The sequence below is a fragment of the Myxocyprinus asiaticus genome, chromosome 2 (genome assembly GCF_019703515.2).
Source record: "Myxocyprinus asiaticus isolate MX2 ecotype Aquarium Trade chromosome 2, UBuf_Myxa_2, whole genome shotgun sequence".
In the NCBI taxonomy this organism is placed as follows: domain Eukaryota; kingdom Metazoa; phylum Chordata; class Actinopteri; order Cypriniformes; family Catostomidae; genus Myxocyprinus; species Myxocyprinus asiaticus.
This window is the reverse complement of record NC_059345.1, coordinates 22,085,889-22,101,770: the sequence shown is the minus strand read 5'-3', so window position 1 is coordinate 22,101,770 and position 15,882 is coordinate 22,085,889. Positions and strand designations below refer to the sequence as shown.

Below are 15,882 nucleotides of genomic sequence, written 5' to 3'. Positions count from 1 at the left end.
ACCATATTCTAATTTTTTGAGATAGTGAATTGGTGGGTTTTTGTTAAATGTGAGCCAAATTTTTTTTTTTTTTTTCAGATTAATCACAATCCTCATTTGAATGATTCTGAAATCGATTTGTAGAATCCCAAGATCGATCTTTTACTCTGTGGCAACCCACTACAATAAAAGTAAATCACCCGCATGTTTAACCAAATTTTGCGTTATGTGACTAAAAATGTATGTGATAAGCCACTGGTTGGTAATTTTTTAGAATTTACTCACCAGTGATTGAGTATTATATTGCTGAAGAAGATCAGCAATGAGATAATATCACTGCGAGTTGAGAGTAAAGGTTTGGTTTGATTCGTTCCGTCTAATGTGTGTCTAAAGATGAGACCTACACAATCCTTTTTTTATTGAATACATTTTTGATTCCATTTCTGTTCTTTACAGTCAGTTGTTAATCAAAAACAATAAAAAAGAAAGATTTAATTCTAATCACACATGGCACAGATAGGTTAAAGAAGCCATGTGACTCCACTCTCGTTACAAACGATTATCGACTATAAGGAGTGAAGAGACCCATGATGCACTCCATCCGACTTCTAACCCTGGCAGACACACACTCTCGTGTCTCTTGTGGTGTGTTAAAACTGTGACGATACAACTCAGATTTCAAAGCGTTTCACAATTCCACCAGTGAGCGACTGCTTATGGCTATTTCTGTTCTTCTCGATCGCTGCCATAGTTTACCAAACTATGACAACTTCCGCTTCGTGAACGTGAAAGTATGAAAAGGGTCCATTCTTATTCTTACATCTGAGATCTCTTTTGTTCAAGACATGGTTGACATCAGGCAGTTTTTCTTATTAATAGCACATTAAAAAATTTAAGAGCTTTTCTGTCTTTTTACCCCGTTTTTGTTTAATGGTATCAAATATGTCTTCACTCACATCAGCGTGTGTTTTTAGTGGATAATTTGAAGTTTAACGTATTAAATTTGTAAAAAAAAATAGCCAAATAAAAATCTAGCTCCACAGTGCTAATACTTTATAGAGCTGCAATTTTTTGACAGTGCCTCGCCCATCAGGAGGAGTGGGTGTATGATATGAAGATATGGACGAGGTTAGTAAGGTTGATATCATTATCTACTTTGAGTTGTTATGACAGCAAACAACTGCAGAAGTTGAATTTTTAATCCTGCAGTTAATCCAGGATGGACTTCAAAAACATTAGTCATTAATCTTACAGTTCATACAAAACGTCCTGGTTACTTTCGTAACCTCCGTTCCCTGATGGAGGGAACGAGACGTTGTGTTGATGTAGTGACACTAGGGGTCACCCTTGGGAGCTCCAAACACCTATGATCTTTGAGAAAAGGCCAATTGGCGAGTGGAATTTGTATGCCACTCCCCCGGACATACAGGTATAAAAGGAGCTGGCTCGCAACCACTCATTCAGGTTTTGTGCTGAGTAGCTGAGACAAGGTCCCGGCCATTTCAGCGGGTAGTTCAGTGTTGTGGCAGGAGGGACACAATGTCTCGTTCCCTCCATCAGGGAACAGAGGTTACGAAAGTAACTAGGACGTTCCCTATCTGTCACTCACTCGACGTTGTGTCGATGTAGTGACACTAGGGGTCCCTATACATAATGCCACAACTAGCTGAACTGTGTTACGTGAACTGGCGGTGCGAGATAGGCAGACCGTTGTGTGCCTCGTAGCCAGTGAAGATATTGGGTGTTGCCCAGCCCGCTGCTCTGCAGATGTCTGCTAAAGAGGCACCATTGGTCAGAGCCCAGGAGGCCACCACACTCCTAGTAGAGTGTGCTCGTAGCCCCAAGGGGGGCGGCACGTCCTGGGCGTGATATGCCAAAGCGATGGCGTCAATGACCCAGTGGGCGATCCTCTGTTTGGAGACAGAGCTCCCTTTCCGCTGTCCTCCAAAGCAGACAAAGAGCTGCTCAGAGCATCTAAAGCTCTGCTTGTGATCCAAATAGATGCGCAAAGCACGCACCGGACACAGCAACGACAAGGCTGGGTCTGCCTCCTCCTGGGGCAGCGCTTGCAGGTTCACCGCTTGATCCCAAAACGGGGTCGTGGGAACCTTGGGCACATAGCCCAGTTGGGGTCTCAGTACCTCGTGAGAGTATCCTGGACCGAAATCCAGGCAAGTGTCGCCAACAGAGAACACCTGCAGGTCCCCTACCCTCTTGATGGAAGTGAGCGCAGTCAGGAGGGCAGTCTTCAAGGAGAGTGTCTTTAGCTCGACTGACTCCAGGGGCTCAAATAGAGCTCCCCGTAGGCCCCGAAGGACCACGGAGAGGTCCCACGAGGGGACAAGACATGGTCTGGGAGGGTTCAGCCTCCTCGCGCCTCTAAGGAGCCTGATGACCAGGTCGTGTTTCCCAAGAGACTTACCGTCAACCGCATCATGGTGTGCCGCTATAGCGGCCACATACACCATCAAGGTGGAGGGGGACAGCTGCCCCTCCAGCCTCTCCTGCAGGAAGGAAAGCACTGACTTGACTGCGCATCTCTGGGGGTCTTCGCGTCGGGAAGAACACCACTTAATGAACAGACACCACTTCAATGCATACAGGCGCCTCGTAGAGGGAGCCCTAGCCTGAGTGATCGTGTCTACCACCGCGGGCAGTAGGCCACTTAGGTCTTCTGCGTCCAGTCCGAGGGCCAGACATGGAGATTCCAGAGGTCTGGTCGCGGTTGCCAGATGGTGCCCCGTCCCTGAGAAAGAAGGTCCTTCCTTTGCCGGGGGGGGGGTTGGGGGCTGTCGCGAGGAGCGTGAGGTCCGAGAACCAAGTCTGGGTGGACCAGTAAGGTGCTACTAGGATGATCTGCTCCTCGCTCTCCCTGACCTCGCACAGCGTCTGTACAAGTAGGCTCACTGGGGGGAACACATACTTGCGTAGCCCCCGGGGCCAGCTGTGTGCCAGCGCATCTGTGCCAAGGGGAGCCTTGGTCAGGGCATACCAGAGCAGGCAGTGGGAGGATTCCCGGGAAGCGAACAGGTCTACCTGCGCTTGACCAAATCAACTCCAAATCAGCTGGACCACCTGGGGGTGGAGTCTCAACTCTCCCTTGAGCGTGACCTGCTGCAACAGGTCACCTGGGATGTGAGTGGCTCGCAACGACTTGAGCCGCTGCTGACTCCAGAGGAGGAGACGGCGGGCGAGTTGCGACATTCGACGAGAGCGCACGCCGCCTTGACGGTTGATGTACCCTACCATCGCCGTGTTGTCCATCTGGACCAACATGTGCTTGTCCTGGATCAATGGCCGAAGCCTCTGCAGGGCGAGCAACACTGCCAGCAACTCGAAGCAGTTTATATGCCAACGCAGTCGTGGCTCTGTCCAGGAGCCCGCAACTGCGCGCCCATTGCACATGGTTCCCCAGCCACGCTTGGAGGCGTCTGTCGTAACCATGATGCGCCTGGACACCTGCACTTAGGGGACCCATGCCCAAAGAAATGCAAGGTCTGTCCAAGGGCTGAACAGGCGGCAGCAGATTGGTGTGATGGCCACGCGATGTGCCCCACGGCACCATGCCCATCTTGGGACTCGAGTCTGAAGCCAGTGCTGAAGCGGTCTCATATGCATCAACCCGTGTGGCGTGACCACCGCCGAGGACACCATATGCCCCAGGAGCCTCTGAAATTGTTTCAGTGGGACCTTCGTTCTTCACCTGAACACCTTCAGACAGTTCTGCACTGACTGCATGTGCTCGCTCGTGAGGCGCGTCATCATAGAGACCGAGTCTAACTCCATGCCTAGAAAAGAGATGCTCTGAACCGGGGAGAGCTTGCTCTTTTCCCTGTGCGCACACAACAAATCCCGAAAGTGAGCTAGAATCAGCCGTTCATCGAAAGTTGAGGATGCGGACGCCCACTTCCCTTAGCGGGGCAAGGGCTGCCTCTGTGACTTTCGTGAAGGTGCGAGGTGACAGGGACAGACTGAAGGGGAGGACCTTGTACTGGTACGCCCGGCCCTCGAAAGCAAACCGCAGGAAGGGCATGTGTCGAGGTAAAACCGAGACGTGGAAGTACGCATCCTTCAGGTCTACCGCCGCGAACCAATCTTGATTCCTGATGCTCGGTAAAACGCGTTTTTGCATCAGCATCTTGAATGGGAGTCTGTGCAAGGCCCGGTTCAGTACTCGTAGGTTCAAGATTGGCCGCAACCCACCGCCTTTCTTTGGTACGATGAAGTAGGAGCTGTAAAACCCCTTCTTCATCTCGGTTGGAGGGACAGGCTGTATCGCGTCCTTCTGTAGAAGGGACGCGATCTCCACATGCAAGGCAGCGGCGTTCTCAGCCATCACCGAGGTGAAGCGAATGCCATTGAACCTGGGCGGATGCCTGGCAAACTGAATCACGTAGCCGAGTCAGACGGTCCCTCAGGGGCGCTTCGAAGCCTTCCTCGGGTTCTTAGCGGCAGGCCGTGAGACGGGTGGCGTCTGCTTCCTGCGGGTGGCGCCAATGCCGGGGCCGGTCTCCTAAGGCGGGCTGCAGCGGAGTCGGTGTTTCTGCCGCAGGGGGACGCCCTTGGCGACGAGAAGACGGGTTGCGGGATCTTGATCCGCGCCACGGCAGGATGTGCTGGATAGCCTCCGTCTGCTTCTTAACCGTCGAGAACTGCTGGGCAAAGTCCTCGACGGTGTCACCAAATAGGCCACCCTGGGAGATGGGGGCATCAAGGAATCATACCTTGTCAGCCTCCATCTCGACCAGGTTGAGCCAAAGGTGGCACTCCTGGACCACCAAGGTGGACATCGCCTGCCCGAGAGACCGCGCCGTGACCTTCATTGCCCAGAGGGCGAGATCAGTCGCTGAGCGCAGCTCCTGCATCAATCCCGGGTCAGAACTACCCTCGTGCAGTTCTCTCAGTGCCTTGGCTTGGTGCACTTGCAGGAGAGCCATGGCATGCAGGGCTGAGGCGGCCTGTCCAGCGACACCATAGGCCTTAATCGCCAGTGACAACGTAAGCCTACAGGCCCTGGATGGGAGTCTCTGACGGTTCCGCCAGGTGGCGGCGTTTTGCGGGACCTTATCCACCTGGGGAATCACAGAGTACCCCCTGGCAGCCCCACCGTTGCAGGTAGTGAGAGCGGAGGAGCCCATAAATCGGGTCTGGGCAGTGAAAGGTGCCCGCCATGATCTTGTGAGCTCATCATGCACCTCCGGGAAGAAAGGAACCGGGGCGGGGTTCCTCTCCAGCCTGCCACTCGCAGCCACCCAGGCAAGCATGGCCGTCATCTCTGCGTCGGCCTGTGACGGGGCGACCGCACCCAAAAGTGGGAGCCCTGTCAAGTCCTCGGCATCAGACTGAACCAGTCTGCTCTCCGATGCTGCAGTTTAGAGCTCATCCACTTCGCAAGCCTTGAATGAGATCGCGAACTCGCCCTGAGACAAGCTGGCGATCTCACCGCAGAGCTTGACTGGGGCAAACGAGCATGCTGGGGAATGGGAGGTCCGTGGGGGGTTACCCGGCGGAGCGGCTCCCATTGGAATCCCCAAATCGCTCCCAGTGCTAACCGCCGCGGCCTCAACCCCTTAGGTAGAACACTTAGGTTGGGGTGGCTTTCCCTCTAAGGAAGGAAAGCAGCGACAGCAACATTGCCATGGTCATGCTCTCGCAGTGAGAACATGACACGTCCACGAATGCCGTCTTCGCGTGGGCAGCGCCCAAGCACGTGAGACAGCGACTGTGACCGTCAGAAGTGGAGAGATAGCAACTGCAACCAGGAATTATACACAGACAGAAAGGCATCTTTAAAAAGACACTCCATCTGTGCCACTTTTTAGTAGGAAAATATACTCTTTTATTAGGAAGAATATACTCTTTTAGCTGCTGAAGTGCCCAGGAGCATTCTCTGCACACCACCGGTGCAAGAGGGGGAGAAACCGCTGTAATGAGCCATAAATCCAACAGCTATCATGGTGAATGTATCGGTGGAGGTATTCAGTTCGTTGAAACACAACAGCTCGGCTCCGAAGAAAAAATCTGAATGAGTGGTTGCGAGCCAGCTCCTTTTATACCCGTATGTCCGGGGGAGTGGCATGCAAATTCCACTCTCCAATTCCCATTGGCCTTTTCTCAAAGATCAGAGGTGTTTGGGGCTCCCAAGGGCGACCCCTAGTGTCACCACATCGACACAAGGTCGAGTGACAGCTCACTGGGGTTCTAAATACAATTATTATTATTTATTTATTTATTTTTATACACAATTTACAATCATATTTAATCAAACTACACAATGATGACTCTTAAGACTTTATAGATATTGCAGTTTAATGTTCTGATAATACATGATTTTCTGTTAAGCTTCTTTGAAACTATGTGTGTTGTGAAAAGTGCTATACAAATAAAAATGACTTGACTTCCAACTAACACTTAAAATGGTTGTTGTTCTCCGATCTAATCACCCTTACAAAATCTAGTTCTGACAAAATTGCCGCAAATCTGCCACTCATTATTTTCACATGCAAATTAGCTTGTGATTCGCCGCAAATGTTTGCCAGAAGTTTGCAGTTCTTCACCAGTAGTGGTGAACCTGCAGTAAACCTTTGGCAAAAATGGACAATTTGCCGCAAGTTTGCCACAAAGCTCATATGCATGTGAAAATAATCAGTGGTGAATTTGCCATGAACTCTTTTTGTAAGGGCAGATATAACTTATCTTAATTTTGGTACCTTGTAACTTGGTAACTTCATCCTTTCGAAATGACACACTAGAAGTTTCTTCTGAAGAAAGGGTTTGTTGTTCGTCTTCAAGGTGTTCACTGGCATCTTCATATTCCTTCATTTGAAAGTTTTTCAAGCATTAGTAGCATGCACCAAGGTCAATTTTACCTAAATTTGTTTAAATCCTAATATGTGTCTGAAAGCCTCAATGTCTACAAAAATATATGGCACATTGTTTGCAAAACTAACACGGAAAATGAAGGAATTAAATAAAGAAAGTTAAGAAAGTCAAGAAAGAAAGAAAGAAAGATAGTAAGATGTAATGCTTACTTCTTCCTCACTGGGATAGTCCATAGCAGCTGTATTTTAGGGTTGGTTGAGACACTGAAAGAGAAAATTGATTATGTTTTAAATACATAAATTAGGATAATCATTCATTAACTGTAAAAATGTGATTAACTGAAATGGTGGCTTGATTTCATGTTTACATTAAATAATATCATACACTTTATGCCCCGTTTACACCTGGTATTAAGATTAATTTTGGGCGATCCATCTGAAACGGGACGGCGCTAAAGACAGCTGTAAATTTTGAATGCATTCGAACAGCAGTGAAGCATCGCCTACTCAATGTCAATGTGCGCTGGTAATATGATAAAAAAGTTAGTTAATATGACACTTAAGGTAAGAGCTCTTTTAACAACTTTAGCAAAATGTAAATATTAATCGTAAATTGATTGGATTGTGTAAAGTCTAGTGCACATGGCTCAAGCTCGTCTCTTTTGATGTTTTGAGTCAGCGACTAGTCAGTGACTGGTCTGCAATTAAAAGTCTCAGATCGCAGCGTGTGCCTGTAGCCAACAGTCATGTAGTCTGAGCACTTGCTTCGACTAGTTGATGAGTAGTCAGTTGTATGCACTTTCCCGACGAGCAAGAGACCAGCAATGAGTAATAGCCAATGAAATATAGAGAGAGCGCATGAGGAGAGCAAGGCATCAAGAAGCAAAAGCCAAAAGATAATTCGAAAATAAACTAAAACATCACCCACATCTCCTGAACCGCTGTCTCAAAGTCCAAATACATCGTGATATAATGTGTATACCTTAAAATCTTGAAGAAAAAGCGACACTACTATCTTTTTAATCATCTTGGTGGAGGGTGTCTGGTTCCAAAGCGGACCAATCACAGCAGTTGTGGTCTGCGTCGATGCAACGCATATTTTTGGAGGGGTGCACATCAGGCTATGGAGAGAGCTACGCCATAATCACCATAGTTATGCATAGCCTACATCGTACTTTCGACGCAGAAGTATATATCGTAACATTGTATATGTAACCCCGGTTCTCTGATAACAGGATTGAGGTATCTCACTATGGGAAAATGCCATGTGCGTGAAATCATAGAAGCAATTTTTATAGCACCACGTCTGTCCAATGACAGACAAGTCACAGCAGTGACCAGGATGCTCCACCTTCCTGACATAAGCCACTTTCACCTGCCTTTACGTCATTCTCAGCATACCTTTTCCCCGTGCTGCAAGGAGGGAAGTGTGGTGAGATACCTCACTCCTGTTATCACAGAACCAGGGTTACATATGTAACCTTACGTTCTCTTTCAAACATTCAATCGGTATCTCACTATGGGATGTGGACAACTCCCGGATTGCAGATATGCTGTCTGACACAGACTGACTAAGTAAATTGTATGAAACATATCCAAACTATATTGCCACCAGGGAATAGTTATGGAATGAGATAATTTAAACATCTATTAAAAACTGTGCCTGTCTGTGTGTGCTTATTCAACAGTATTAGACCTATTCACGCTAAGGACCGTGTGAGCCAGCGAAAGCTCAGTAACATCCAATCTGTAAAATCTCACAAATGTGTGGGGCGATGCCCAGCTCAGCACAGCACAAATGTCCTGGACTGTAATGCCCTTAAACAGCACCCACAATGTGGCTATGCCTCTTGTGGAATGAGATCTCAAGCCCTCTGTAGGCTGCTTACCACTGCTATTATAACTTTAATATAATAGCCTCTACCACCCAATGAGATAAACACAGGTGTGATATAGGTTTATCCTTATGAGAGTCAGCACAGATATAAAGATTTCTCAGCACCTTTCTGTGTACACACGCAAAGCACGAACTGGGCACAAACAATGAAGCCTTTCTTCTTCCGATGAGGAAAACAGCGGAGGGTGAAATGTCAACAAGTCCACTGATTGGCCATTAAACAGTGAATTGCTTACCTTTGGCACAAATGCGGGGTTTGTCTTGAGGATTACTCTTGAAAACCCCAGAGCAAAGTGCCTACAACATTAATGTACCGACAAAGGATGTAGTTCACTCACATGCTTTACAGTAGCGAGAGCTAACAATAAAGCAGTCTTTAGCGAAAGATGGTTCATACTAATTCATGTGTTCAGAACCACGGACAGATCCCACAGCAGAATCAGCGGTTTCACCTTTCATGAACTTACACACCAGAGGGTGTTGACCAGTTGTTCCCAAGTCAAACCCAACATGGCATGCAGATATCGTTGCAAGATTACCTGCTTTAACAACAAAGAATACTCTACCCTTTTCCAAAAGGTCTTGCAGAAAACTCAGCACGTCCGCTACAGAACATAAAAAGGAATGTTATGTCTATGGCGACACCACTGTTCAAACACACCCCACTTTAAATCATATAATGATCGCTTAGGCCGCTCTCATGCTCTTGTCTTCTTTTATGTTTATTTTGATCATGTTCTGTGCCCTCAGCCCACTGCCTGGATGCCAGGGAACACATTTATTTTTGCATTCAACACACTCATGCTTGTGAACTCTCTGCCCTTCAGACTGAACCCTGTGGGTGGAGGGGGAGGTTTAAGACAGGGGGCACTACTTGAACTTGTGCCTCCATGCCATTTAAACTGTGGATGAACTGAACTTGCCACTGAACAGTTCTTTCTCAAATAGAGTGACTGCTCCATTGCCTTCCCTTCTTGTTTGGGGGGGGGAGGGGGGGGAATAGTTCGCACACTTTGTGAGGAGGGGAGGTGTACAGAAAATCCTGGGTGATGTTCACTGTCCCCTCTTTACCACCTGAGATGCAGCTAGATTTCCTACCTCCTCTTCCCTCCCTGGGGATTGGGTGATGTTTAGCAGCTGCTGCCATGAAGGATGGCTTCTTTCCATGAGCCAGTCTTGGCTGCATGTTTACGGCTGGCGGCTGCTGTGCGGGGGAGGGTCTGGTGCAAAAACCCGCTTGTCCCCCTTTTTGAGGTGCTGTGAAGCTTGTGCAAGACGGCTGAAATGGGCGTGCAATTACCATGCGAGGGAGGCATGTCTAAAATGCTTCTCCTTCTTTTTTCTGGAGATCACACTGCTGCCTCATGGCATGAATGATGACCCAAATAAAGCTTTAGGCTCCACCGGGGCATCGAGAAAGTCAAGTTTCTCTTTGTCAGAGAAATCCGAAAGTCCCAGCCATAATGCCCTCTCCACTGAGAGGCCCATGCTGCAGCCTCAGTTCAGAATTGCCCCTCGGGAGGTGCATAAATTCAAATCCACTATAATGCAGATTTCCTCCCATATTGCTGGATTTGGGGTCCCTCCGTCAATTTGTTTCCCCATTTCTTCCAGCAGTTCAGCTTGGTATGCAATCAGGAGGGATGTAGCATTCAGAGCCCTCTCTGAAATAGCAGAGCACCTGTACATTTTCTGAACGGACACAGTAAAGCCATCCATTTTCCCTGGCGGGGGGGGAGGGGGGGTTGCGCTCCGACATGCCCATCTCCTGCATATTATGCATGCAAAACCCTTGATGGGCACCCAGTTTGAAAAGGGTTTATCTCAAAACCTCTTCTCATCTCTGCCATGCATGCTGGAACAGCAGGAATGAACTGTTTTGCGGGAGCGAGAAGCAACGGCAGCCTCTTCCCATCATAAAAGTCCCTTTTCATGCCCTGTTCCATCTGTTGAGATGCCCAGTCAATAGACAGCTTGGCCGCTGCCCGACAGCACATCTCGATCAGATCAAGATCCATGGGTGTCAGGGAAGGAGAGCCCCCACTCTGCCCGCTCAGCGGCCTGGACGGTTGAGGTGGAAGGATCTCATCCTCTTCGTCCTCCTCATCATCCTCGAGAAGGCGATGGCTCATATCTTCATTGTCCTCCTCTTCTCATCTCTCCTCGACGGAGACATAAAAAAGAGGAGAGAGGTTTGGCGAGCCTCCTCCATAATGTCTCGCACTCGCCTTTCACGAACCCTTAACGGGAATCTAACGCAGTGCGAGCAGAACTCAGGATTAGCCAAGGCTGCCTGCTCATGTTTTACCCCCAGGCAAGCAATGCACAGGGGGTGCGAGTCCTTGGCTGAAATTATGCACCCGCAAACACACATGCGAGAAGGTTCCTTCTCCACTTGGTTTTGCGGTGGACATGGTCCAGTGATTAACCTCTTGACTCACCGCGAATGGTTAGTTCGAGGCAGAAAATCACTTCCTCTCTCTTATTTATTTATTTAACTAAATGCGATAAATAACACCTCAACGTTAATGTGGAGAGAGACGATAGAGAGATTTCCCACCATAACGTGCTGGTAAATTCTCTGACAATTTACAGTTTTTGAAAAAAATCTAACCACGTTTAGCGACGTACCTCAATAGCTCGTCCTTGAAAACAGTTAAATGGCAATAATCCCAAAAACTCTGCTGAAGGATAGCTTCCAACTCGATCTTCATGGGGAAGAGAACGAGAATGACGTAAAGGCAGGTGACAGTGGTTTATATCAGAAAGGCTGGGCTTCCTGGTCACTGCTGTGACTTGTCTGTCATTGGACAGACGTGGTGCTATAAAAATTTCTTCCATGATTTCACGCACGAGGCCTTTTCCCATAGTGAGATACCGAACGAATGTTTGAAAGAGAACTGCCTTTACACTCCATGCTCAGACCATTCGACCTGTTGGTGGAAAACCACTTATAGTCCAACTACAAATAATGGAAAATCGTAAGATATCACACGACTTGGCTCATACAAAATGGTAAAATGTATTCCCATACAGACCAACCAATCAACAAACTCAGTTTCAAATCAATACAATACAATCATCAAATTTTCACTACCCTCCTACCCAAACATTTATTTATGAAAGGTGAACAAAAGTGAACAATTTTGGCTACTAATTCCATATTTATTTATATGATACAAATGACTGATGTACAGTATGTGAATAACATTTTAAAATCTGGGTATACCATAGCTGGGAATTGTATACCATAACGCCATGGTATACGGGTCTTTAGAGACCCGGCATGTATATCTTTCAAAAATGGATCTACAAAATGCCCAGATAGTGTAAACATTTCAAAATATTTTCAAGACCATTAGAAAATAATAAAATAAATGTATGTTTTTATATATTTTTATGTTTTATTTTTCATATATCAAAGAGATAATGCAACAAATCAGGACAGATATAGAACAGGATTCATTACTTTCACATTGTATTTCATGAGATGCAACTGGCTGTCAAACACATATTGAGCTACACATAACATATAATCTACACAGAAGCTACACGTAAGTATTTTCTCAGGCACTTATTGAGTCTGAATTGATGCACAACATAACTTCAGTTGTACACCCAAAGGAAAATAGTCAAATCATACTGTTCATGTGTTGTACTTGCTCTAGTTTACTTCCATGTTGTTTCTTCATCAAAGAGCAATGTCAAATGTAAATCAAGTCAATCACTGACACATCAGCGCCACCTTGAGTAAGAAATAATATATAAATCACCATTGTTGATAGTTCATTGTTGCACAGAAAATCAATGTGTTATAGTGTTTATTTGTATGAATATAGTCCTATTTTATCTTGTAATTAACAAAGACATAGATATCCTGTGATAGTAAACTTAATATCTTAAAATATATCATTTATGAAAGTGCAAAAAAAAAAAAAAACTGACACTATTCCATAGAATTGATCCGTTTTTTTTTTTTTGTTTTGTTTTGTTTTGTTTTGTTTTGTTTTTTTTTGTTTGTTTGTTTGTTTGTTTGTTTGTTTGTCCGGATGAGAAAAGCAGACAGGCATTTCAGAGGAGCAGGTAAGAATTGTAATTGAAGAATATGCAATTAATATCTATTTATCTGTGCATTAATTTGAACTGTTATTATGCACTGTGTGATGTGCTGTAATGTACATGAGTTTGCACAGTTTCACTGGATTTTGTGGTAAGTGTAAGTAATAATGTAAGAAAAAAAAGCATAATATACAATTGACAATACTGTATATGACAAATGGTTGCATGCTAGTAATTTAATAGTATATAATTGATCTCTAGATGGCAGTGGACAACACAGAAGCTATACACACAGACAGCACACATTCAGTCATGTCACAAAATATGGAAGGTAATGCATCCCTTTCCTTTTCTAACATCTGGGTTGGACAGCCATTACAGTTAAATAAAACGTTAAAACCGTCAATGTATTAAAACAATATTAATATAATGGATCAAATATTTCAAATATTATACCAGGGGTGGTTCTAGAGGGGGGCATGGGGTGGCTTTAAATGTAATTTACTTTAAATACCAACAGTAATGCTTACAATCTGACATGTCCTCATTAAAAGATGATAATTTGTTGCCACCTACTGGCCTATAAATGTAACAGAAATGATCACTAAATGTATCAGTGAACGAATCTGAACAAATCTTTTTGATGAATGCATTCAAAAGACTTGACTCACTGAGATGAATCAAAATCTGCACCACTAGCTCTTTGCAGCACTCTCAAACTCTTATTTGGAACAATACAAACAGTGAAGCGTCTCATATGTTAAATATCAGCAGTCTTGCAGGTTGCAAGAAAACCCTTACTGAGCCTTACATTTATAACTAATTGTTTTCTTAATTTAAGGGATTTCTTGCAACTGTGTCACAATCAGATTCGAGGACCGGAACTTGCATAATGTTATATATTGTATAATGTAATTTTACACCGCTCAGCTATAAATTAATCAGTCGGGGTGGGTGTTCTTTTATTTTTTTTTAGTGTACTGTACAGCTAGTTTAGATATGACACTAAGTTTGACATATTTAATTTTACAGTGACTGGCTATTCCACATGTACAGTACGGTTTATTGGACCTCTTCTCATTATAAATAAAAGTAAGTAGTCATAGACGTGGCCTGCACATGCTCCGACACTTCTCTCTGTCATTTCCTGTCACTTCTGCTTTCTCTTGTCCCATTAAATACCTAAAATTTAATAAAAAGTAGCCTACATAATTATTTACCTGAAATTTGACAGATGTTTATAAATGTTTATATGTCTCAACCTTTAACAGAATGTGCAACTGTAAGGATAATATTATTATGCCAGAACTATACTAATGTTATGTATCTCTTTTTCAGCTGACCAGTCGTCTCAAGGCTGTCTGAGCTGCCAATAAGGAGAGGTAGAGAATGTATTCAGTATTTTAGGTTTAGAGGGTTAGTTCACCCAAAAATGAAAATTCTCTTATCATTTACTCACCCTCATGCCATCCCAGATGTGTATGACTTTCTTTTTTCAGCTGAACACAAACAAAGAAGTTTGAATAATATTTCAGCTCTGTAGTTCATAACAATGCCAGTGAATGGTGACCTGACCCTTCGAGCTTCAAAAATCACATAAAGGCAGCATAAAAGTAATCTATAAGACACTAGAGGTTAAATCTATGTCTTCAGAAGCAATACATAGTAGGTGTGGTTGAGAAACAGTTACATTTTTTTAATCCTTTTTACTATAAATCTCTCACTTTTAGAATGTGAAAGTGGAGATTTATTTTAAAAAAAGGACTGAAATACTGATCTGTTTCTCACTCAGAGTGATTGCATCGCTTCAGAAGACAAACCACCTGCCTAATATTGTGTAGGTCCCCCTTGTGTCGCTAAAACTGCGCCAACCAACATCTCAGAATAGCATTCTAAGATGCTATTCTTCTCACCACAATTGTACAGGGCAGTTATCTGAGTTACCATAGACTTTGTCAGTTCGAACTAGTCTGGCCATTCTCTGTTGACCACTCACATCAACAAGGTGTTTCCGTCTGCAGAACTGCCGCTCACTGGATGTTTTTTGTTTTTGGCACCATTCAGAGTAAATTCTAGAGACTGTTGTGTGTGAAAATCCCAGGAGATCAGCAGTTACAGAAATACTCAAACCAGCCCATCTGGCACCAGCACGGTCCAAATCACTGGGATCACATTTTTCCCCATTCTGATGGTTGATGTGAACATTAAATGAAGCTCCTGACCTGTATCTGCGTGATTTTATGCACTGCACTGCTGCCACACCAGTGGCTGATTATATAATCGCATGGATGATTGTTGGTGCCAGATGGGCTGGTTTGAGTATTTCTGTAAATGAAATACCTATTTATTTAAATAAAAAATGGTAATAAAGAGTAATGTGTTGCTATGGCATCAGGTAAACAAAAATGTGTTTGAAACATCGTCACGCAGTTGTTGAATTGCTACAGCCTTCTCGCGTCTTCATCTCTACACTGTCACAACATGGAGAACACGAAGCGAAAAACGTTGCAAAGTAAATACGGAACGTGGCAGCAACATCGCCACAACGTAAATGTGTTTGTTGGGATACTCTGCTAAATTCAAGAAAGAAAAAAAAAGAAAAAAAAACTTTATCTGACATAACCCTAACTATGCTATGAGCATCTTTGTGCACAATGGAAATTATTTAATCCAGGAAAAAAAAACAATAATAATAAAATAGGTAATCTATGAGAAAGATCTATTATCCAAGTCTGAAATCACAAGAATATAATAATAATAATAATAATAATAATAATAATAATAATAATTGTCCATATTAAATAAGATGGACAGAAAAAAAAACGAAAAAAAACGCTGAAACAAAAATAATGTCGAATTCATGGTTTTGAAAATTATATAGAATGCAAGTGGTTAGCCTATTACAATTATCTTCATATTGTAGGAAAACTGGAAGTCAGACGTCATTGTATTCAAATATTACTTACAACTCTTATCTTCTAATCAAATGAAGGAAGAACTCAGCATTTTGAAGTCGTAGCCTATCTCCGTGGCGGCTTTTCCTATAAACGCAACTACGCGATCAGATTTATACCCCTCAAAAAAGTGTGACCTTGAAACAGACTCATCCATTTAGGCAACAAGCTT

At 44.5% G+C, this 15,882-nt stretch overlaps 1 protein-coding gene across 1 annotated transcript in view; it reads right to left on the bottom strand.

The window, feature by feature from the left end:
- si:dkey-85k7.12 (interferon-induced very large GTPase 1) overlaps window positions 1-15,882 on the bottom strand; it is a 25,544-nt gene extending 9,662 nt beyond the window's left edge. The window contains exons 1-3 of the mRNA XM_051722742.1: window positions 15,723-15,882; window positions 7,011-7,064; window positions 6,690-6,795 (exon numbers count right to left, since the gene is read on the bottom strand). Coding sequence (XP_051578702.1) covers window positions 6,690-6,795; window positions 7,011-7,034 — 130 coding nt within the window. The 5' untranslated portion in view covers window positions 7,035-7,064; window positions 15,723-15,882. The remainder of the gene's footprint in view (window positions 1-6,689; window positions 6,796-7,010; window positions 7,065-15,722) is intronic.